We start from the raw sequence: 25,877 nt of genomic DNA, 5'->3' as shown, positions 1-25,877 counted from the left end.
TAATGTATTGCGGTATTAAGGAATTATAGTAATTTATGGAGGTATTTATTGAAGTAATCATTTATTGAGGTAATGTAATGTATTGAGGTATTTATTGAGATAAAGTAGTCATTTATTGAGGCAATGTAGTCATTTATTGAGGAAATTTAGTCATTTATTGAGGTATTTATTTAGTAAAGTATTCATTTATTGGGGTATTAACTGGGGTAATATAGTAACTTATTGATGTATTTTTTAGATAAAGTAGTATTCAGTCAGAAATCATTTGCCATTGTCAATGACCGATACTGAGGAAACTATAACCTGACTGTTTGCTATGCGCACATTACACATAACCACTGCTTCATTATACGGGCTGTACAGCGATTGTAGAGCATCCCTCAGATATCTTTACAGAGTCTGCCCCAAACAAGATGGAGGCCTGAGGTAGCCATTTTGGTATTAATAAACAGAGCAGACGTGTGCATATCAGGGAATACACAGTGGAAGATTTGGAGAAGGCTTTAAGTGGTGAGGTCATACAGACATTTCTCATTCACTTTTACTAGGACTAAATTAGGTCATTTTATAAAAGGGAGGGGTCTCTGTTACCCATAGCAACCGATCAGCGTCTAGCTTGCATCTTTCCAGGGTGAATAGGAGTAAACCTGGTTGCTATGGGTAACCACCATTTTCCCAATTTTTCACAATCAGCACCAAATTTGTTTTCACTGGTTGGTAAAAAAAATAAAGGGAGAAGAAAGAATTAAAGTTTATGAGGTGATATTACCTGGGGGTTCTATATACCCCTATAATAACAGAGGGTCTCTGTGAGAGGAGCTGACTAGTTTAGGAAAACCCTCCATTCTGCTTGGAATTGCACTCCTGGTGAGACTTGCTTTTAGTGTTACTTGACATTACCACAAAACAACAAGAAGGTGCCAAACTGCAAAAAAACGGTTACAAAACAATCTCCCAAAGAAAGATGTAAGTTGAATCAGGCTGCTTCTCCTCAGGTTCCTGAAGATTGCCGCCATGGTGCAAGAGACAGCCAGAAACTTCTCCTCAGGTTACTGAAGACTGCCACCATGGTGCAAGAGACAGCCAGAAACTTCTCCTCCTCAGGTTCCTGAAGACTGCCGCCATGGTGCAAGAGACAGCCAGAAACTTCTCCTCAGGTTACTGAAGACTGCCACCATGGTGCAAGAGACAGACAGAAACTTCTCAGGTTCCTGAAGACTGCCGCCATGGTGCAAGAGACAGCCAGAAACTTCTCCTCAGGTTCCTGAAGACTGCCACAAGAGACTTTTGGAGACTGCTCCAATGACACAGAACACTGCTGGCAGCTTACAAAAGAGAAGTAACATAGCTACTACTAAGTTGCTTTAGATGGCTACTAGGTCACAAATGACTGTGAAAGGCTACTTCCAAGTTTCTTCAGGCTTTGGTATTGCGATCATACTATAGTGTATGCTGAGGCAAGGGCCGTGTTTGCCCACACAGGGATGGAGATGTGTTCCATGCATCCCTATGGCAGCAGTCTCTTTCATGTCAATTGGGACACAGTGGCTGCATAGACACAATCGCTGCTCCCAATTTGACAGCTGTGTAAGTGCATGACCCCAAAATCACAACGTCTGCCTTCTAGGCCATTGCACCTGCACTTGCACCACTTTCAAATTAGACGTGACTCTGTTCAGTCGCTGTTTCTCCAAATTAACATGAATGGAACTGCCTGCCACAGGGATGCATGGAACACCTGTGTAACCCTGTGCGGGCCCTTGGAGCCTCTGCAGACAGTGGTCTGTTTTAGTATTTACTCAAGCCAGTAAATTAATATTCTATATATTACAGAAGTTAATGGTTCTAAAGTTTATCTGTACTGTCCTTCTCTTTTTTTTTCTTTGATCTTTTATAATGGACCTCACTGAGAGAATGATCAAATGTGGCAAGTCCATGTTAAGAGGGCTGTGGGGAATTTGAAGGTGCTGTAGTAACAGTGATCTCTAGAAGTCTCATGTGATGTGTCTCCAGGCTATGACACTCTCTAACCATCTCTTGTAGTATATCTGTAGTCTCTGATCATTTCCTGAAGTATGTCTGCAGTCTCTAACCATCTCCTGTAGTATATCTGCAGTCTCTAACCATCTCCTGTAGTATATCTGCAGTCTCTAACCATCTCCTGTAGTATATCTGCAGTCTCTAACCATCTCCTGTAGTATATCTGTAGTCTCTAACCATCTCCTGTAGTATGGCTGCAGTCTCTGGTCATCTCCTGTCACTTGCATGCAGTCTGTAACCATCTCCTGTAGTATATCTGCAGTCTCTGGCCATCTCCTCTAGTATAACTGCAGTCGCTAACCATCTCCTATAGTATGTCTGCAGTCTCTAATCATCTCCTGTAGTATATCTGCAGCAGTGGCGCTGGTGTTTTTTTTTCTACTGGGGGGGTGGCAAACAACCACCTCTGCGATCCGAGCCCACCCTATATTGAAGCCTATTAGGCTCTAATCAGTGCTTCAAACCCCCCCTTGCATTGGAATTCATGCACCGGTGTCCTGAAAGGGTCCGGACGCACGGATGAGGGGAGGGGGGTCGCTCGTGCACCCTTAATGGATGGGCCGTCCCTGATCTGCAGTCTTTGACCATCTCCTGTAGTATGTCTTCTGTCTCAAACCATTGGCCTTTACAGAACAGTGTGACCCCCTGAGGCCTGTGCAAGGTGCAGTGTTTGACCCTTGTACAGAGCAATGTGACACACAGAAGCCCATGAATAGAGCAGTGTGGCCCCTGTACAGCTCAGTGTGGACTCTAAACAGCGCAGTGTGGCCCCTGTACAGCGCAGTGTGGCCCCTGTACAGCTCAGTGTGGCCCCTGTACAGAGCAGTGTGGCCCATGTACAGAGCAGTGTGGCCCATGTACAGCGCAGTGTGGCCCCTGTACAGAGCGTGTACAGCGCAGTGTGGCCCCTGTACAGCTCAGTGTGGCCCCTGTACAGAGCAGTGTGGCCCATGTACAGCGCAGTGTGGCCCCTGTACAGAGCGTGTACAGCGCAGTGTGGCCCCTGTACAGCGAAGTGTGGCCCCTGTACAGCTCAGTGTGGCCCCTGTACAGAGCAGTGTGGCCCATGTACAGCGCAGTGTGGCCCCTGTACAGCTCAGTGTGGCCCCTGTACAGAGCAGTGTGGCCCATGTACAGCGCAGTGTGGCCCCTGTACAGAGCGTGTACAGCGCAGTGTGGCCCCTGTACAGAGCAGTGTGGTCCCTGTCAGTGTGGCCCCTGTACAGAGCAGTGTGGCCCCTGTACAGCGCAGTGTGGCACCTGTACAGCGCAGTGTGGCCCCTGTACAGAGCAGTGTGGCCCCTGTCAGTGTGGCCCCTGTACAGCGCAATATGGCCCCTGTATAGAGCAGTGTGACACTTGAACTTCTCTGGCCCTGAAAGGTGCAGTATTTGGCCCTTGTATAGAGAAATGTGGCCCACAGAAACCCATGAATAGAGCAGTGTGGCCCGTAGAAGTAGCAGTTTGACCCCTGTGTATAGCATCGCGCGTGGCCCCTTCACATCTTCGCGTGTCCATTGTGGCCCCTGTATAGATCAGCGTGGCCCCTGGAAGCAGCAATCTGATCTTATGCAGCGCAGTGTGCTCTCTGCATCGCGCGTTGTGTTCTCCCTAGAAGAAGACGTGTGGCCCCTGGAAGCAGTGATTTGGCCCCTGTAGAGCGCAGCGTCTCCCGACAGCAGCAGCACATCTGTCCAGCAGCAGCATCAGCGGGAGGAGGGGGGAGGAGGGGGATGGGGGGCGAGTGACGCCGGCGGAGGGCTGAGCTGTCTCTCCCTCTGCAGAAGCGGCCGCTGCCAGCACACAGAGCATGTCTCCCCCCCGAGCCTGCTCTACACTGCTGGGGGGCCCGGGGCCCTAGACTCCCCCACGGACCATGTCCAGCAGGATCCAGGTCAGCATGGGGATCAGGTAATCTAGACTAAGAGACAGACAGCTGGGGAGGACATATTACTGAGGACCCCCAAATTTAAAGACCTTTCATCCCTGGACATAGAGACCTTCACTGCTGGAGACACAGGGACCCTCATCACTTGAGATCCTCATCTCTGATCACAGAGACCCCTCATCATTGGAAACCCTATCTCTGGACACAGAGACCCCTCATCTTTGGAGACCCCCCATCTCTGGAGACAAGGACCTCTTATCATTGGAGACCATCATCTGTGAAAAGAGAGATCTCTCATTCTTGGAGACCCCCCCATCTCTGGATACAGAGTCCCTTCATCCTTGAGGATCCCCATCTCTGGACACAGAGGACCCCTATCTTTGGAGAAAACACCCTTGGACATAGAGCTCCCATCTTTGGACCCATTATTATTTCTTTTAGCCCCCCCTGCCCTTCACAGGTGTCCAGAGACTGCCCCCCTCCCTGGCAGGTGAACATAGAGACCCCCCTACAGTACCTAAATCACTATATCACTTCCCTCCTATCTCATTTGTTTCTGGTGACCACAGATAGCCCCATCATCACAGAACCCAGCCCCCCTTCTTCACTAACTGCTCATTGCACCCAGCTACCTATCTTCCCTGAATAATCACTGGACGCATTTAACCCCCCTTACACACCATTCCTGGACCCCAAATAATTCCTAAGGACAACCTCTCCCGTAGTCACCCAAAATTACGCCCAAACTCTGGATACAAACAGACCTTCATTGTTGAAGAGCACCCCTCCAGTCCCTTGGAGGGACCCCAATATTACTGACCTCCCCCATCACCAGACTGGACCTAACACCCTACCTTTACTGGACTTACCTCCTTCCTGTAAATTAGGCACCTACCTCTGGACACAGCTCCATCCCTCCCACCCCCCTGTCTCCTGGACACAGATACCCAGATCTGGCCTTCTGCGGGGGATTCAGCTGGGACCCTCTTCTATTCTTCAATGGTCAATGAAAGCCGGACAATGTACATCCCGGAGGGAGACCACCAAGGTGAGAGGTCTTAGACCACCATCCCCCAGTAAACCTGTTCCCCATAATGCTTGCTGGTTCTTCACCCCCCCCCCCCCCCTTTGGGCCACGAGATGATGTGGAACTACAAGTCTCTGCCTGACCTTCTGCCTGGGACTTATAGTTCCCCCGCACCCTCCAGGGCCATCTCTCTCCCCATGAGCCCCTGTCATTAAGGTCCTAGCAGTGGCTGTCATAATGGTGATTCACGGCTCCTTCAGGCAGCTGTCATGTTCGATGCAATCCACAGGTCCTTCAGGATGCTCTGACACCATCCTCTGTTGTCTAGAGCTGGCACGTACGTGCTGTAGCATGCAAAAAAGTCTATTTCAGGGCAGTGGGGGGCATTTTATCAAAAGTTGTCCCCCCTCCTCCTACCCCAGCCTGTCTCCTATCAGCATTTTTGGAGGGCACGCTGTCCGAGAGGGCCTCATCTCCTGAGCGCACGTCTACTGGCTCAGGCCTGGTCAAGCAGAGAAGGTTTGTTGAGGTTGTCTGCAGTGTGTCACCTCCTTGCTTGCTGTGTGTATGGTTTGCAACATGTATTTTATCAGTTGCCAAAAGATTTCTGTGTATTCTTGCTGTATGTGGCATGGCACTTGCAACATGAATTTATATATCTTTCTATATATTTATAATTCTGGAACTATGTATACCTTCCCATGTATGATTGTTTGTTCCCTGTTATTGCATTTACAGTTTATTTTTCAACATATGAATTCTTGGAGTTCAATGTTGCCCGCTTGCCTGTGCACACTACAATATTTTATACCTGCCCCCCCTTCCTGGTCTTTTAATTATTTTCCTCTTGTAACAATAACTCGCCTCCATGCCCACCTGCAGTGCCTGGGGACCACATGCACCAAGTGCCCAGGATGGCCGGTTGGCACTGCAGGGCTTACAGGCTCGGGCCTGGACACGAAGGCTGCCTATCATTATGACGGATAATACCGATCATATTAAATAAACAGATTGCTCTCTTCATCTTGTTAATGCATTACCATAAAGCCCAGAGCAGCCGCTGGCTCGCAGTGCTCGCTGGGGGAGGGGGTGGTAGGCTTGCCGGGGTTGTGGTAGTCAAAAAAATGCTGTTTATTTCAGTGCTTAAAAGGGAAGAGTAATAATACTTTATCGCAATTATTTATAACAATGTAGCGATTTTAAGTATCGCACTTGATAATCTGGTTGTGTATCCAACATTGTTGTTGCTCAGCACGCTGGAAAATCTTCTACAGATTATTCTTCTTCTTTTCCATAAGAAAATGAGAACGATGCTGTCACTGCGCACTTGTTGGCCAACTCCTACTGGCATTTCTGTTTTTTTAGGATGCGAAGATTTAATTGGAGGCGGATGTTCTAATTTCACTGCCATGCATTATTTGGGAATTTTTTAGACCGTGCTGTTATCGCTTCACAAATTTTAATGTGTCTCTGGTTTATTCTTCTTTATCATGGTGCTTTTTTTTTTTTTTTTGCGATACATATACAAAAAAGTCAGTTTCCAAGAATGATCGCACAGGTTCTAACTCTTGGCGGCTGCCGCTAATTGTGAGCTTTTTATGAATCGTTATGAAGAGAGCAGAAAGCGGATTTGTAGGGGAACATAATACAAATCAAAAAAAATTAGCTATTCATGAGACAGACAATTGATAAGCAATAAATCAATAATTATAAAGACTTCAAGTCTCAGTGCGTGACCTGAACACTTCGATGAGCAAATGATTGATAGATGAGATTGCAGTTATGGCTTGGTGAAATGACGTCAGGATCTGCCTGTCTTTAGAAGACTAGAAGACAGCTACTGTTTTTGGAATGTTAGTAAATGGAATCAGCGTGCTGGAAAATATCTGACGCAGAAGAGCTCACGGAAAAGGAATTGGCAAAGTGGCCAAAATAAACCATTTCTTATGTGGAAACAAATATATGATGAAAAATCTCTGGCCGATGGGCCAGTATGAGTCTTTTGGAGGATGGAAAAACTTTTAAGAGTTTTTGTCCTCATGGGCGCAATGTTGAGTTTAATCAAGAACTCCACCCCTTTCAGCGCTCAGCCCTCCCCGGGCTGAGATAGCTGACACTATCCAGACACACCTGGGTGATGTCTAGATTTGGCGATATGCACTGGACCAGTGCTGTGGGGAGGCCCCACAATTAACTCTTTTCTAGCTAGATCTATCATAGTTTATGTGAAGGGCCAGTGCTGTCCAAAGTTGGTGTTTCAGGGGGCGCGAAGAGTCCACTCACTAACATCCTTTTTATATCCTGGCAAGACCCCTCATTCTCTGGCACCGGCCTATAACGAAGGTGTCACCCTCTTGCAGTTCAGCCCCCCCAGTTATCGGTTTGCTCCTCAGTACTGCAAATACTCCAGAAGGGCGACATCATTATTTGTAGCAGCAGCATGATATAGGTGAAACTGGGAAATATTGTTGGGATTTTCTCACCACAGGAGTCCAGCCTGGGCTTTAAAATGACTGCAATGATAAAAACCTGAGATGACATTTCTGGAACGAACTGTTGATCGGTTTATCTAAGACTATTAAAAAAACAAACCGAGGTAACCAAACCGAGCTATATGGAATTTATTTTGAAAGCGATTAGGGATCATTCCCATTTTGCTGTAGAAAAGGGAACCAGCTTTTTCATTGTATTTGTCCTGTTGTGGGGGGGGGGGGGGGGGACACATCACTGTAGGTAACCAAAACATGCAGATATTTAATGTTCGATTGTCGATCAGCTAGTGATTAGTCAGCCTCTGAGCGCAGAGGAGCACCTAGGGTCTCCAGTGCCCTTGGCGATAATCTGTATCGGCGCCCCCCTGGCACCCCCCTCATTCAGTACAGACCCCCCTAGGGTGCAGACCCCCCTACAATACAGACCTCCCTACAGTTTATACCCCCCTCTACAATACAGACCCCCCTACAGTTCAAATCCCCCTACAATACAGACCCCCCAACAGTGCAGACCCCCCTACAGTTCAAACCCCCCTACAATACAGACCTCCCCTACAGTTCAAACCCCCCACAATACAGACCACTCCTACAGTGCAGACCCCCCCCCCCTACAATACAGACCCCCTACAGTTCAGTCCCCCCTACAATACAGACCCCCTACATTACAGACCCCCCTACAGTGCAAACCCCCCCTACAGCGCAGATCCACCCCCCTTCAGTGCAGACCCCCCTCCTACAGTACAGACCCCCTCACCACGCAGATCCCCTCTCCTACAGTACAGACCCCCCTACAGTGCAGACCCCTCCTTTAGTACAGACCCCCCCTACAATACAGGCTCCCCCTACAGTACAGAACCCCCCCTTCAGACCCATAATGTGCTTCGGCTCATATGATCAGCGCGGGACATGCACAGTCAGCACGTGTAGACATAACGGAGAAGGGGGTGGCGGCTTCACTCTGCTCGGCTAGGTGAGACAGTTGAGACTTATCAGAGCCGTGGCGCGACCATGAGAGCAGAGGATCGTTGCGACCAGGTCCCGGGTGTGCAAACGTGTGTCACTCGGGTGTGGCTCGCAACCCCCCCCCCCCCCCTTGCAAAGCCAGGCTCTCTTTGTATGTGTTAGCTGCCACTGCCTGTCCCTGCGCTCTGTGCCGCTACTCAAACCCGCCCGCTGTCTCCACTTCAGTCAAGGGGGGGCGCTGGCCTGACACCCCCCTAGTGTGTGGCACCCGGGGCAGCCCGCCCTCCACTTAGTAGTCCACTGGGCCAGCCAACTAGCCTAGCAGCAAGCAGCAGTGCTCGGCGCCGCCAGCCCACCGCTGCTGTGCCTGTGCTGAAGTGAAGAACACTGCCAATTGGCGCCCCCCTCAGCCTGCGCCCCTCGCGGGTGTCAGTCTCACCAAGTGCCTGGTACGCCCCTGTCTGGATGCCCTTTAAATATTTGTCTTTTGCAATTTCTTTTGAGGTTGCGGGCATCAGAAAAAGGCCAGACTTTTTTCCTGTTATTCTTTAAAAGCCCTTAAAATGTTTCTGCCCTCAAAATTGGAAGTTTTTGGTACTTAACCCTTTGGATGCCTCGTGAAATCTGTCATGTTTTATTCTTGCTCTTGCTACGCCTTAGCTGTTGGTTTAGAAATATGCTGGGTTGGCAGCCTGCATACACAAAACACTTGGGTCGCCGTGGCCCCACACACAGAGCACATAAGGTAGAAGAGAGATTTCTTGGGAAGGTATAGAAGGTCTGTAGCGATTCTTGCTCAGATCGCTGACCCTGTGTTAATTCTGAAAGTGAGTCATATGATGGAGAGATTGGATCTCTGCTGGAAAATGGGGGGTGGCGTTGTGGTGCAGCTTTAGCTGAATATTCTGCTTCAGAACCACGGGGCAGAAGCACATAAGAAATTAGCGAACAACTATTGCTAAATTTGCACATAAACCCTGCTTCTCTTATTTTTTTTGTATGAAATTGTTTGCCTAAAATGAATCTAGTTCACAGTGTTGAGTTGCAGAGTAACAATGTGGAAATCACTCTGGCCTTTTAAACCCATTGTGCCAGCGCAGAGCAGTCAGCAGTGGAAAACTCTGCCTGCCTTTTTCCATTTCCTAGAAAGCTTAGTAGATAGTAGCTCTGCCTTTGCCTGAGCACTGAAGATAATTTTTTAAAATGGTTGTGCCCCTTCAGAGTCTATATAGAATGCTACTCAAATGCTCTTATCTTAGCCAACGATGTATTTATAAAGCAGTGACGCATTTAGCAAACATTCACTGCAGGTGATTTAAATCAACTCAACTTAAATCATACTTTTTAAAGAACAACTGTCATCTCTAACATGTAGCGGCTCCTCCTCTGACCCGTTGTTGATTCGCTGACTGTCCCATTTCCGGTAATGGGACGGTTGGTGATGCAGTAGTGACGCAACAAGGTGAGGGACATGGCTGCAGCAGGTGAGTGGATGCCCGCTAACAGGCACTGCCATGATGGATCTGAAATGACAGGTGCTCTTTAAATGTGAGGACTTATTCCTGCTGGTAGTTAGAATCTTCAATATTTGCAATCAAAATGAAGGTTTCCTATTTAGAATAATAAGTTGTCAGGTTAGTAAAACAGCAATATCAGAACTGATTCAATCATACAGTTTGTAGTGTACATAGGTTTTCAAAGCAATAGGATAAAGGAATATTCCTGAATTTTGGTTTCTCTCATGGTTACTGTGAAATTGTGTAAATGTATCAATGCAATGCATGTTATCTCAGCTTGCAGAGCTTGAATTCATTGAATGAGCTTACCAAAAATGTAAATATTGCAGAATATACAGCCTCATGCTACATAACTAAACTCCATTTCATGATGAATAAACAAAATTATTAATGTATCTTCAATAGAGTACTATCTTTAGATTTTTTTTTACTCCAAAAGCATTTTATTAAAATAAATTTTATAAAAATTAAAAACATCGATTTAAATCAAAAAAATCTGATTAAAAAAAAAATATTGATTTATGTCAACCCTGCAGGTGAAGCTTCCAGGTGCACTGTTTTAAATAACAATGATGGATTCAGTGGTGTTGAAGGTTTGATGAAAGTCACATTCCCTGCTTTATAAATATGACCCTACATGTACATCAGGAAAGATTTGAAACCTGGCTGGGTTATGGTACAGAGGTTTCTCCCATTGCAGTCTAGGGTCCACTCTGTGGAATGGTGTTTAAATTGAGCAAAAGGCTTTTCACCAGGCACATCTCATTTCAGAAAATCCGCAACATTAGGTGTAAAAGGCGTATAAGATCCTGCATGAGTCCAGACTAAAATCTCACTGTGCTTTGTTCTTTCTTGGAAATCTGTCTCATGCAACATATTACAATTGTATAATATACTAAGTTCAGTATACTGCCAAAAGCTATATATATATATATATATATATATATATATATATATATATATATATATATATACACACACATTTTTGTGCTTACTATTCATTACTTTGACTTCACTGCACACCGTGAGCTTCTTACAATGTTCATTATAAGCTACAGCAATTCTGGAAGAACTTGTCTCATTTCCTGGCTGGAGGACAGCCGGCATCATCTTGCTCTTTCTTCTCCAGCCTTAAGCCTTGTATACGCGATTGGATTTTCGGCAGGGAATTATGTGATGAGACTGTTGGCCTAAAATCCAAGCATTAGTAGGCTCCATCAGACAATTGTTGTCCAACTTTCTGACGACAAATGTTGGATGGCAGGCTAGTACATTTTCGGAGGACAATGGTCTGTTGTCAGAATTTCCTATTGTCTGTACACAAGTCCTTCACACAAAAGTTGAAAGTACAAACACGCATGCTCAGAATAAATGCTCACCAAATTTTGGCAGAAGGTGCCCGAAGGGGGCACTCAAGAGCTGAAATTCCTCGTAATACGTCACTACGTTTGTATTTGTTGGCCTACAATTATGTACCATTTGAATGCAAGACAAGTTCCTGGCACATGCCCTTTGGACAAAAGTCTGATGCTTTGTTGGCCAACAATCCAATCGTGTGTACGAGGCTTTACTGTCCCAGGAGCTTCAGTACACCTCTCAAGGGCCCTCAGTCCTGATGCAAGCAGTGTGCTGACTCTTGGGAGGAGTTATGCAAAAGGCCATGATGAGAGAGTTTTAAGCCTAGTACACATGGGCCGAATGACGAGCGACCTCAGCCGGTTCAATAAAAAACAGCCAACATTTGGCCCGTGTGTATGGTAGCCTGCCCGACAGAAGCTGGCTGTTTGGCCGGCTTCTGTCGAGGGCTCATGAGCAAAAATGGTCTACCGACCAGCTCCCAATCAACGTTCTCAGCCGAAGGCTGAAAGAGTTGACCGGAGTGTTCTGGCGGATGGGCCGTCCTCCTGTCAGAACACAATAGCACAGCAGGGGATATCACTGTACTAACATCGGATTGTTAGTAGAGCGGCTCTACTGGAGCTGTCAGTCTTTTTATGGGTTGAACGAAAATAAACAAAATAGTGGTGTTTACTAGGCTTAAGTGCGGAAGAGTGAGCATTTATAGGCAGGTTACATTTGCATATAGACCACGCTTGGTAATGCCATGTGATGCTGAGCCTCTGTGTTTGAAATAACTGAATTCCAATGAAAAGGGTGGACTAGGGACAGTCAGGCTTAGAAAGAAAGGACCAAACTTTGCTAGACGTCCCCCAGCCAGGAAATGAGGTTGGCTGTGTCTGACTTGCTGCAGCTTCTAATGCACATTGTGAGAAGCTCACAGTGTGCAGTGAAATCAGAGTAAGCAACATCAGCACAGGGGAGGAGACTGTCTATCTGTGCAAGAATGAAGGGAAGGTTGGAGTTCAGATACAAAATTGGGAGAATTTCTTGTAATTATCGATCTGTGCCTCTATCCCAACTAGTGTCTGTACGGTTCTGTATGGTGTGTGTGTGTGTATATATGTATATATAATTTTTTTAAAATTTTAATTAGCAGTTTGAAACCCAGATTGATCTAGCAGGCAGATGTCATTTTCCGTAAAGAGTAGAAAAACAGAGTGCTGAAACTTTCTTTCCGATTAAAGTGAGAGAGGATCACCTTGGCAACTGATATCATTAATATAGCAGGTTTAGGATGATGTAACTGAAAAATGTATAGCCAGGATTGCGCAAATCTGTGAACAAGCAGCCGTAAGTTAGGTGTAAGTAGAGCCGTGAAGACAAAGAGATTTACTACAGCTTGGAAACCCATTCAAAATATCATAACCCCAGTTTTCTATATACATAAGAACTTACCTCTGTCTGCAGTATGTACCTGCTCACTGTGTTTGTCTGAGTTTCCTCCTTTTTTGACCACTTGTACTTTTAGCATTTTTCAAGGTGTTCTCTAATGCCGCGTACACACGACCGGACTTTACGACAGTCTTCCCGACAGACTTTTGACGACTTCCGAACGAACGGACTTGGCCACACACGAATGGACTAAGTCAGTTTCGAAAGTACGTTCGTTTTGAACGTGATGAGGTAAACGAGACTAAACAAGGAAGTTCAATAGCCAGTAGCCAATAGCTTCCCTTGCGTCATATTTGGTCCGTCGGACCAGCGCACATTTCCCGATTTTAGTCCATAGGATAGATTTGAAACATGTTCTATTTTGAGTTTCGTCTGATTTTTTTTTTCAAAACACGACTGGACTAGTCCACACATGATCGGATTGTCTGACGGACTAATCTCTTCGGACCTAGTCTGCTGGAAAGTCCGGTCGTGTGTACACGGCATAAGTATTTCTTAAATCTTCACTGAGTGCCTGAAAAGTGTTCCCTTTATTAGATTATGATTCATAGGAGATTATTATCAAACCCTTTGAGCCCAATTACACACTCACGTTGCAGAAATGTACGTAACAAGCGTTGTGGTGTCATTTATTTTGAATAGGCTTCCTCCAGTGTTAAGTGTGACATAATGCAGGTTAATGCACCACAAAGAAGAAATATCAACCCTATTGTGGGGTACACGTGGTTTGTTTCTTTCGTTCAAGCCAGCGAGCGGAGCGATACAAAAGCATACAGATTGCTGTACTAACACATCCGCTGTTAGTGCGGCGACCTACCCTGCTGAGCTATTGTGTTCTAACAGAAGGACTGCTCCCCCCACCCACTACCAGAACATAGTGATTAGCCTTCGCTTGTTGTGAGACCGGCTTCTGTCAGATGAGGAGCTGTACACATAGGCCAAAAGTTGTCTGGTTACTGCCGTACTTACCATTTTCAGCCGATATTCAGCCTGTGTGTACCCAGCTTAACAATAAACTTCACTTATTTGCTCCCATTTTGGTTAAATTATACTTTTGAATGTTTTTTGTTATCTCTTCTGTAAGTGCAAGAAAATACCTGTTGATGTCAAATATTTTGTGAGCTGATAACTTCCTGTGCTGTCGTCTTATCAATTACTCACAGAACGCCCCCCATGCTATGGAGGAAAGGGGAAGGTTTCTGTAGTCCTGTCCTAAGGTGACAACACTGCTTCTCTATAGATACTGTATGGTGAGTGAGCGTTGTCACCCAAGGACAGGAAATTAATTATTGACAAAATAAAACAGAAACCTAATTCCACCATCACAGATATGCTTAATGAACTCTTTGTAAGCATGGTATTATTTGGGTGTGTGTTGGCCTTTTACATATGTAACCAGGATTTCTGTACATTCTGTTTAAAGTGTACCTGTCACAAATCTAGCCTATCAATCTGAGACATCTTTAATGAAAGCCGTGTGATATCAGCAGATCCAAGGATATGGGCAACAGAAGTTACTTTCTATTGATTGATGTTTAGGGCTCCATGCACACTGGAGCTCATAAACTGCAGTTTATTGGAGTTTGGGCGTTTTTTTTAAAAGCCCATAAACTCCACTCTGTTAGCCTATGTGTCCATACACACATGGACGTTTTTCAGCTTTAATGAGCAGTGGAGTTTATGGGCTTTTTTCTGAACGCCAGAAATTCGCGTTCAAAGTGCCGTTTTTCACCGCCAAAAAACGACAAACGCTGATAAACGCTCATAAACGCTTATAAACGCTCATAAACGCGCGTTAATTAGTGTTCAGCATTCTATTTTTTCAATGCATTGTGGGAGTTTGGAATGTACTGTGGGATTTTTGGAGTGTCCTCTGTGTATTTTTATTGAAAACGCCCATAAACGCTAACGCTAATAAACGCTAATAAATGCTCATAAACGCTAGTACAAAATGCTGTTAAAAGCAAGTTTTTCAACCAGCGTTTTCTGCCAGCAATCTGGCGTCCAGAAAAAGCTTTTTTGAGCTTCAGTGTGCATGGAGCCTATGAGGTGGCAGGGCTAAGCTCACTTTTTAGAGCCAGATCTCAGTACAGAAAAAAAAAGGGTAAGAAAGAAGTGTTCTGATTCCAAACGTTTACTTAACACTTAAGCCGGCCATACATGAATTGAAATTTGGCCAATTCTGCAGGGCCCGGACAAATTTTGTTCCATGTATAGACAGGGTGGTTGTACAGAAGTTGATCTACCAATTGACATCTGTACAACTGCTCTTTTGGAAAATTTCTGCTTTAGCCAGTGGCTAAAGCTACCCGTTGGTTGAACAAAAAAATGCCTTAGGCTGAGCCTCACACTGAACTTTCCTCTTACCTAAATGCGTGACTTCAACCCTCAAATGAACACTTAATACTTAATCTCCCCTTAACACCAAACCCTAATGCCGCGTACACACGAGCGGACTTTTCAACATCCAAAGTCCGACGGACTGATTCCGTCAGACTATTCGATCGTGTGTGGGCTGCAACGGACTTTTGATTCGCCAAAGTCTGACGGACTTTAGAATATGGAACATGCTTCAAATTTTTCCGACGGAACTCCGCCGGACCCGGTCCCTTCGAAAAATTTGCTTGTGTGTATGCTATTCCGACGGACTAAAACCGACGCTAGGGCAGCTATTGGCTACTGGCTATGAACTTCCTTATTCGAGTCCAGTCGTACGTCATCACGTTCGAATCCGTCGGAGTTTAGTGTGATTGTGTGTGGCCAAGTCCGCTCAGTCGAAAAGTCCAGCAGAACTCTGTCGGAACTCCGGCAGAACTCCGGCAGAACTCCTTCGGAAGTCTGTCGGACATAAGTCCTCTCGTGTGTACGGGGCTTAAGCCTAGGTTCACACCTTTGCGTTTTTGCACGGGCACAGAATCCCATTTATTTGAACGGACTGCCATACCTGCCTTTCCGGCAGAAAAAGGTGCATGCAGCTTTTTCAAAACGTGGACCACAGGGAAATCGCATGATCATTTTGACCATGCGTTTTCCCTCCGTTTCCCACACCCACAAACATGCTGCATTTTTACATGCATGGGGGTGCCATGCAGAATGAATGGCAGCCCTGTGCGTTTTCCCACAGCAGCAAATAATTTATGTGCATATACTTCCAAACTCTGTATGCTCAAAAATATACTTTACACGCCATTACATGTGCTTTTTACTCTGGATCTTTCTGCCAGCTTTTGGAAACAGGTTACAGCTCTTATATGAGTATTTAATTACGCCCGCATGCACAAACCTTTACAATGACTTTGCAGTCAACAACAAAAAAAAGGCAAAATTTAGCAGCACAGTAAAATGAGGGGGAGCAGAACAAAAAGCATCTTTGAAAATTTGTCCCATTGATTTCGGTATCCTGAGGCGGAACATTGAGTCACACCTGGAAAGTCACTGGAGTTTTTCCCGAAGCAGTCGTTAATCATGTGACATCTTTTCCGCAATAAATAAAGGGGGAAAAAAAGCCTGGGGAGGGAGAGACGGATAATCAATAAAAAAAAAAAGTACAGAAGCAACCTGACAACTCGGGGCAAAACCATCACCCCCCAAGCCAGGAACATCTGTCGAGTTCAAAGGGATTTTATTTATTTTTATTCTTTTCTGGGATTAAATTTAGTATGGTTTTCAGTGCTTTAGAGATAATGCAGAAAAAAATACAGCATCCAGTAAGAGTTCCTTTCCTTTAGGAAATTATAGGGCTTTCACACCCCCTGCGTTGCCTGGATACACGGAGCCCTTGGAGCGAGAATAGAATTCTGCGGAAACCAAAAGTTCTAGAATTATTTCATGTCTGTATCGTCGTGGTTACATAATGGCCTTACTGTAGATGATCTGTCAAATGGTTTCTTTGTATCTGAACATCAGTTAGGGGAAATAAAACAGCGTAGGTCAAGGAGCATCATGGCATAGGCTGTGGGAACCTGGCATGCTGGATTTTGGTGTAGGGAGCCCATGCTGTTAGTTTATGGCTGAACGTTATTATAGTTCAGGCTAAATACTTGTTCTTTAAGCACAGAAAAATACCTGTTTATCCTGATAGAATTCCAGTGTTGTTGTCACGTTCCATGAAGTATACTGACATCCCATGCAATGATATCAGCCTTCCCAGATATCAACAGTGAACTACAGAACACCTCCTCCCTATGTAATGGAGATGGGGGGAGGGGTGGTGTATGTAGTCTAAATCAGGAGTGCAGCCTGGGGTGACAACACCAAAAGATACATGGCAGTGAGTTATCACCCTAGGACAGGAAGTGTATTACTAGCAAAATCAACAGGTGAAAATAAAGGGAAAAACCTGGAAAAAAAACCCCCCAAAAAAATGAGGCGACCACCACATCTAGGCACTGGTAAGATGCAACGTATTACATTTTTGGTTTTGGATTTAGACATATTTTATCATTTTACCCCCGAAACCCTAGCTGACGTCAGATGTTAGATTTTTCCACACAGATAATGCACAACGATTTTCCAAGGGATCAATAACTCTTACATTTTTAAATGATTTGTTGCTCTATCTCTCAGCGATTAAGATTCTATAGTGTTTTGTACTGGCGGCAAAATTGCCAGCGACAATCGTTCTTTATTAGCCTTTGTGGCTTAGCTACAAACCATTGAAGGAGAGCAATTTGTAGCAGAGCACAGCCCAATGCTGTAGCACTTCCGTCAGCGACTCGAGTGATTAAATCACTAGCTGCAGCACTGGCATTAATAATTAGCAAAAGTGATTATTCAGCCTAAAGCCTGGTACATACTAGAAGGTTTTTTTTTTGTTTAACCCAGCATGCTGAACGAAAAAAAACTGACAGATTGCCATACTAACACAAGCAGTTAGTGTGGAGATCTCCCTCACTGCTTTTTTTATTCTGATGGGGGGACAGTCCTCCCGCCAGAACACACCGAGTGGCGCTCGCAGCTGTTGGCTGCCAGCGCTGATTACATGCAGGTTGGATGCTGATTTTCCAGCATGCCTGTTAGTCAGAAGCCGGTCGTGAGAACGGCTTTAGCCTAGGTTCACACTGAGTGAGGGAATGAAATCATGTGAGTTCAACTGAACTCACATGATTTCATTCCCACATGTCAGTGCAGATTTCGGGGACGATTTCAGAGACATCTGTGTGGGTTTCAGCACAGATGTCAATAGAGATCGCACCTTGAAATCGCCAAAAGTAGTACAGAAACGGCTTTTGGAAATTGGTGCGGCGTCGCACCGATTAGGATGGTACAATTGCTGCCGATTTGGCATGCAATTTGACATGTCAAATCGCATGCCAAATCGCACTAATGTGAACCAAGGCTAACAGCTGTATACACAGGCAGAAAGTTTCAGCCCATGTGTACAAGGCTTAACCACACTTATCACACTTTAAGGTCCCTTTCACAAGGGGTGTACTGTGGCTGCGATCTGCTTGCTCATCAGGGGATCTGTCCACTGATACCTGCTGAGCAAACAGATGACAGGTCTGTCGGCTCCACTTATGCAGAGTGGACACAGACACAGCCTGCACTCCTCTTTGGGTGGTTGGATGGAAAAGAACCGCCTGTCTGTTTAGACCCGACTGCCATCCCATCGAATCCGTTGGATGGAAGTGAAACGGATCTCCATCTGTCTATTTTTGGTGGATCGTATTGGATATCGGCGGGTGTAAACAGACTGATTGGGTGTGCATTAAATATTATCTAGCGCAGCATAATTTTTTATTTTAAGTTGTCACATCACGTATTGAGCAATAGTAATATATATAATTTTTTTTTATGCTACTTATATTTTTATGTATGCACTTCAGTATTCACACTGATGAGGTGTGCATTACAATTTTTAGCGCAGTGTATATATTTGATTTTCTTATATTTGCACGATTTGCCAAACTTTTTTAATGCTAGCAGCTATCCTTATTACGCTTCACCGAGCATCTGGTGAGTGGAGGCTCGCAGGACCCTTCTTGTTTTTCGGATTCAATGTCGGCTGGTGTAAATAGACACGTATGTTTACATGTGCCGCTTCATAGAGAAGAAAGGAGGCTCTGATCAGATTCGCCTGAAAAACTAACAGGCGAACCCGATCAGAACGTCTGTGTAAAAAGCCTAACACTTCAACCTTTTAAGTGGTTCTAAAGCCTTAAGGTTTTTCACCTTAATGCATTCTATGCATAAAGGTGAAAAAATTGTGTGCTGCAGCTCCCCCCCAGACCCCCCTTTTTCTTACCTGAGCCTGATTCGATCCATCGATGTGCACGAGTGCAGTGGCTCAAGCCACTGTCTCTCTCCTCATTGGACCAATTGATAGCAGCAGGAGCCATTGGCTCCTGCTGCTGTCAATCAAATCCAGTGACCTGGGAGTGGGGGCGGGGCCAAATCCCACTGTATGTGTCCAGCAGTGGGACTTGGGAGCCCCCAGGGAAAGCGGCTTTCCGTGGGGGCACCCAATGAAGAGGAGGGGCTTGGAGTGCTGGCAGAGGGCCCCAGAAAAAGGAGGATCGGGGTTGCTCTGTGCAAAACTATGCAGAGAGCAGGAGGGTATAGGCATGTTTGTTGTTAGTTTTTTTTCGTTTTTTTAATAAAAAATAAGGTTTACAACCACTTTAAACCTAACCCTAAGTTTAACATAGCTCTAAGCCCTACCTAGAAGAGATTTTATTTGCTAAAGTGCTCTGTATCATAAACAAGTACCTTTTTTTTTATATAAATAATTTTTTTAATACTTTTTTCATCCTCTTTTTTTTTTATACAAGAATTGATCTCATCCAGCCACTTTCTGTCTACATGCACTCACTCCAGTGTTGGCTGCATGCAGCCCATGCCAATGTGCATGGCTGTTTGTAGGTGTTCACCAGGGATGTATGTGAAAGGGAGACAACGCAGGAGCATGATTGGAAGACAGGTATCACCTCATAACAGGAAGTATCTGAATGAGGACCTTCATGGCAGGACCACCAGGTATTCTTTTTATTAAAGCTGCAGAAAAAAAATGTTGCAATAAGGTGTTGATGGGCAACACAGTTCTCTCTTCACATGAGTTGGAGACGCTTACGACCTCTTTCACACTGGGGCAGCGTTAGCACTACTGGTCTTAGCAGCACTTTAGCGCTGTTTAAGCATCGCTTTTTGGCTGCTAGCAGGCGCTTTTAACCCCGAAGAAGTGGTTAAGTGCTTTTCAGGAGCTTCAGAAGTACTGCCCATTCATTCTAATAGGAAGGGGGTTTTGGCTCTAAATACAGTGCTGCCAAAGCGCCCCAAAGATGCTGCTTGCAAGACTTTCCAGAACATCCTACAAACTCACCACCCAAGTGTGAAGAGTCACACTTGAATGAATGGGAAGCGGATTTCAGGCGCTTAGCAGAGGCTATTTCCAGCGCTAAAGTGCCTGAAAACCTCCCCAGTGTGAAAGTGGTTTAAGATCATTCAGAATTCACTGTGGGGACCGTTGACCTGCTTCAGCTGCTTTTGCATTCTCATAAATGTGAATTGGGCAAGAAGTAGATTGGGTGTGGACAAAAGCCCTAAGACACAGGCCCTAAACTTATAAAGATTGCTTGGGTTTACATCTACTTCAATTTACCATTTAACTTCATACCTAGAACTAAAACCCCTGCACTTACCCTACTGAACATTATCCAAACCTTCTTTACAATGTTGCAGTCTAATTTTTGAGAGAGAGGAGACTAAGGAAAGGCTTCTTCTGCCCGCAGCAGACTGATGTTATCATTTCACTGTCAGTGAACAATCCAATGCTTCATTTTAGGTGGAGTTTTTTTTTCTCTAAAATTATACTATTGCTGTATATTTTGGAGTGTCTGAAATGTATTAATTTAGACATATGAAGCTACTAAAATTCCACTTTAAATGATAGGAAACTGTGTAAAATGTATCTTTTGCTTCATTTTGTACACTTAACATAATCAAGGCCTTATATACATGCACGTTTGGCATTCCTTTAAGCTGACATTTACTCTGTTTATATTTTGCCTCCCCTGGTTCTTCTCTCCCCTTCAACATTCTACGGGAATTAATAAATCCCCCTCTAACTGATCCCTGTTTAAAAGTGTTTTAAAAATCGAAATGCCCCCTTTTTGTCAGCTGAGGGGACTGGCAGTCTCAGGCACAATCAAAGTGCTGAAAGTGGTCCTCTGGTCGTGGCGGCTGCGACGAGGGACCTGGATAGGGTAATTGGGTAAGTATAGCTGGCTTCACCAGGTAAGTAAAAGAAAAACTTGTAAGGATGAGTTAGAAGAGGGTGTGAAGGCAGATTGCCCAGCAGCTAGTTTTTGTCATTACATTTTCTTTAGTCTCAGTGATGCCAACACTGGGTCTCCATGCTTCTCTATGCAATGCAGGCAGCCCATTGCTGGTGGAAGGGGCCAGCAGAGTGCTGTACATAACATCTTGAAAACATCACAGCACCCTGCCTCAGTACTCCTTTCAGACTTGATGCAAGCAATAAGCTGGCTCTTAGAATGAGTTATGCTAAAAATAAAATGCCTTGATGGGTGGGTGTCATCCTGGAGGAATGGGCATTTCTAGGCAGGCTTCATATACATGTCCTAGGTAACATCCACATGTGATATAGAGCCACCATGGTGGAAAGAACTGAAATCCAATGAATGAAAGGGTGGGCCAGGGACAGTCATGCTGTGCAGGAAGGAGCTAGATAATGCTGGATGATATGGGCTCTAGCTGACTTTATCTGGGCTTTTATGGTACTTTCTGAAAAGCTCACAGTGTGCAGTGAAATCTGGGTAAGCAATTTCAATCCAGGAGAGGAGCCTGTACAACTGTGCAAGACTGCAGGGAAGACTGGAGATCAGCTTTAAATGCAGAGTGCCCCAGAGTGACGGACTGAAAGCAGAATACTGATCCACATGGGATGAGAAGCACTCATTGCACAAAGACATTTTCAGACATAATGAAAATTCTCAGTGATCGCGATAATCATAGAGAAAAGTGATAAACCCTTCTGTCTGTATACACCGTATCTGGTAAGCAGCCCATAGATGTTGAACAAAAAAAAAGAAAAATACTTGATTCCCCCCATCCAGACATTTGAGGTGGAGGGAATCTTCCTAGGTATTGTATTCTGACAGTCGGTAGACTTCCCCACCATCAGAATACACTGATCAGTGCTGCTGGCTATAACTGGCAGCACTGATCAAGTGACAAAAAATTGATCGTTGGATAGAATTCTGTATAATGTTCCTTCCCATACAAGGATTAAAATTTGGCTGGTGCCTGCTGAACATTGTGAATTTCGATCCATGTATTGCTACTTTAGTCTGTGAGTTGAGGAGGAGAACAGGCACAGCGATCAAGTGATTGGCTTTGCTCCCTCACTATCTCACCCTGTGCACCGATGAGCGATGTGTTCCTGATTGCAGATTCCAGGTTGATTAATTGGAGATATTTCACGAACATGACATGTTGGGAGTCTAGAGGCCAGTAGTTTGGAAATATCTTATTAGTCGGTGTGTGGGACAGATGTGAAGATCACAGACGTATCGTGTGTCCAGATGTTTTCCATGATGCGTAACGACAAGACCCGAGAAATTTCCGCAAGCGTTTTTTTATTAGGATGGCAGCCTGGCTCAGCTCTGTCCTTCTTCTGCAACTGAAATTATGCCAGCTGAAAGGAAGGACGTTTAAAAATTGTATGGCATTAAAGCTGACCTTCAGTAATTTTTTCAACTTTCCTTCTATTAAATCTTCTGCCCTTGTTTTTAACTTTGGATAGTAAAACATTATTTTTTCTGCCAGAAAATACCTTCTACAGCCCACTTCCTGTTTCTTGTCTGGTAAAAAGCCTAGGCTTAGAACATCATGTACAGCTCTCTCTCTCACTCTTGTGAGAGTTTGCCAGGAAGGGGGGTGGGGGGGGGGGGGGTGAGTCATAGGAGGGCAAATGAGAGCTGCAGAGCTGGAGGTGTGTGTCTGTAAATTCATGAAGTGAACAGGCAGCAGCTTCAGTTGCCAACAGCTAAAATGTCTGCAGCCAGACTTAGTGGAGGGAGATTTATGCAGCATATTTGGCAAGTACAGAATCACGGTATATATAAAATAATATGCAAATTGGTTGGAGGGAAGCTTCAGAATGACAAATATGTTTTTATTACAAATTATGTGAGCAGACTGCAGTTCCTCTTTAACTTGTGAATGTTCCTGTGCTTTGTGTGTTATTTTTTTTTTTTCAATGTTTTTTGGGAGGAAAATAATTTAGCAAATTGTGTAGTTTTTGTTTGGGTGAAGAAATTACTGATGTCTGCACAGGTCTTACATTGGCCATGCACTTCCCAATCCTCTCCCAACTTGTTAAAAAATGTCAGCACAAACAACATTTTTACTATATATTATTATTATACAGGATTTATGTAGCGCCAACAGTGCGCAGGGTTCTATATGCTCCATGTATACCTTGGCTGAGTCACAGAGAAGTTTAATGGTGGATCACAACATACTGTAGGTCCTAAGAGCTCTGCAGCAGGGTTCAGGATTAGCACATAACCTCCTAGGGCTACCTATTGGTCCAGCACGTTTTGGAGGGAGGGGCGGAGCCAATTTAATTTCAGCGGTATATGTCTACATTTACTTATCACATACTTACAAACATATTCATTCCAGCCCCTAGGACAATGTCACCTATGCCCATGGTGCACTCTTGACACTGAGGTCACACCCGCTTTTTGGGTAGTCCCTCCCTTAATTTTGCTGTAACTACTTGCTTGTGGCCTCGATCCTGCCAGTTAATACCATTTTTTTTATTTGGGCCTGGTTCACACCAGCCTGCAGGGTGAAATACAGGTGGCTGTGGTGGTGAGCTCTGGCAGAAAGCAGTGTGATGTACGTTTCATTGCATTCACGCTTTGCACTTGCTTTTTCTTTTTTTAATGTTGTCTGAAGTGTTACAGCGACACGTCATGTATATCCTTGCACATCAGTGGGGTGCTTTGCACTGCAGTTCGGTGAAATGTGGTGCCATCCAGTGCGCTGACGGAAAATGGAGACATGCTGCATTTTTACTGCACATCACTGCAGCATTGAGATGTAAAGAGGGCACATAAAAAACAATTGTTTTCCAGTGAGCTAAATGCAGGCCCTTGTCGATTATGCCTTGTCCACACGGTTGCATTGTGTACTGCAAAGGCCAGCACTGCACATGTCTTGCAGTGGTGCGATTCTGTGCCATTCACTCTGAATGATACTTCAATGCACCTCGCCAACAGAGTTGTGCCCCACCATAGTGCACTGTAAGGAAAAGGTCCAGGTCTGGTTTCTGGACCGCTGAGCTGTGTGACAGCCCATCCATTTTTAATTGGCTGCTTAACACAGCAAATGATGATGTGCAAAGAAAGTACTTTTAATGTACTGCACATCAATGGTAATGTGTGCCCCTAGATTTAATGTGCATGCTCAGTAATTCTCATAAATGATATTGGGGCAAAGGACCTAGACGCAGGACTATCCTGGCAAATTAGACAGATGTCTTCATTGTAATCTTTTTCACAGGTCTCCTCTTCTTATGGATTTATTTATCATTTGCTGCGTTTTAATCGCCCAAGTTTGTGACACCTAAATATCTGATTCTGCTAAGCATTTTTTTTAAATCACTTTACTTAACTATGTTATCATTTTTTTTTAAAAGTCGAAAATATTCCTCAAAAAAAAAAAAAAAAAAACGACAGGAGGGTTTGGAAAAGCTGAAGAGCTGAAACTGGGAGAAAAAGTCAGCTTTCATCTAGCATTGGAAGCTTTCCCTGCTCTGTTACTGCAGTGCTGTATGTTGTGGTGTGGGGAGGAGTAACCAGCAAAAAATACAGTATAAACAATACAAATCTTGGCACTATATTTTTTTTTAAAGTTTTTTTGGAATCTGTGATAGATTTCCTGACTCTCCCTTTATCTGTTTGCCAAAAAAGGCTCCTGCATTTGTTTTCCATACTGATTGCAGACAGGCTTTCGCACCAACTGTTCTTTGTGGTGTGTTAGGCAGGTGACTACGGTTGTTCAGGTGCCTTTTCAGTTTTTTTGTTTTTTTTTTCAGAATTGCAAAGCTTGACCATCACTAAGGGATGTATTTATAAAGCAGTGAATGTGACATTCACCAAACCTCTGCAGGTGAATGTTTTAAATGACAAGGGTTGTCTTTCCATCAGTGAATGTTTGTTAAAAGTCGCAGTCACTAAATTTTCTCCTAAATTGGCCATAAATTTCAGATTGTTCAATTCCCATACAATCTTTCGATTTTTCCAAAACTATGTAATGACAAACTAAACAATGCATTCAACTTGTATCTGATCAGGTAGATTCTCAAGTACATAGCTGATGATAGATGTAAAGGTTATTGCACAGTCATATTGTATAGTGTATGGCCAGCTTTATTGTGCTAGCACATGACAGTAAATCTGAGTATACATGTATCGAACTTTGGCTGGTTCCTGATGAATTTCAGTGTGTGTGTGCAGCCCTGTCTGTTCACCCATTAACCACTGGCCTCTGTCAAACAGTCCTGCTGAAAAAACAGCATTTGAACAGCTACTGTAGCCAATGGACGCAGATTTGTGTATTCTGAGGGGGGGGGGGGGGGGGGGGTCTCCAGCTGTTAGAATACAATAGCGCGGGCGGCAAGATCTCTGCATCCACATCTCTTGCATGGATGTGGGGATCTGTGTTCGAGTTGAACAAAAAAAAAAAGAAGAGCTCTGCATGTATACCCTGCTTGATGGAGCTCCATTCAGTTTTGTGTTTTTATAAGTCAGCACCTTCAAAAAGTGTAGCTGCTGATTTTTAATAAACAGATACTCACCTGTCCCAGGATCTAGTGATGTGCTCACCAGAGCCATTCTTTTTCTCACTATTCTGTCCTTGGCACCAGCATCTCAACTGTGGGCACCCGGCTGTGATAGCTTGCAGCTTCACAGCCGTGTGCCCACTGCACATGTGCGAGCCGTACTGCACATTGTGAATGGTCCCACAATCTTCTGGGACCTGTGACGTGTCCCAGAAGACTGCAGGGAAGGAGGGGGAGAGGAGAACTCAGATTGCCTAGGTAATCTAAACAGAAGTGGGAGCGGGTACCTGTCAAACACAGGTGCCTCCTCCTCCCCCCTCGCAAAATGCCATTTGGTGAG

The 25,877-nt window shown here is 44.7% G+C and overlaps 1 protein-coding gene across 6 annotated transcripts in view; it reads left to right on the top strand.

Moving 5' to 3' along the window:
- The first annotated feature begins 3,784 nt into the window (after positions 1-3,784).
- CACNA1C (calcium voltage-gated channel subunit alpha1 C) overlaps positions 3,785-25,877 on the top strand; it is a 628,086-nt gene continuing 605,993 nt past the window's right edge. For 3 of the 6 annotated variants that reach the window (XM_077468877.1, XM_077468876.1, XM_077468881.1), the window contains exon 1: positions 3,786-4,976. In XM_077468877.1, coding sequence (XP_077325003.1) covers positions 4,928-4,976 — 49 coding nt within the window. In that variant the 5' untranslated portion in view covers positions 3,786-4,927. Of the gene's footprint in view, positions 4,977-25,877 lie in introns of all 6 variants that reach the window. The other 3 variants (XM_077468879.1, XM_077468878.1, XM_077468880.1) reach the window with 2 other exon arrangements.

The sequence above is a fragment of the Lithobates pipiens genome, unplaced genomic scaffold (assembly GCF_037356315.1).
Source record: "Lithobates pipiens isolate NorthernLeopardFrog02 unplaced genomic scaffold, aLitPip1_a1.2 Scaffold_8, whole genome shotgun sequence".
NCBI lineage: Eukaryota > Metazoa > Chordata > Amphibia > Anura > Ranidae > Lithobates > Lithobates pipiens.
This window is presented reverse-complemented; position numbering and strand designations above follow the sequence as displayed.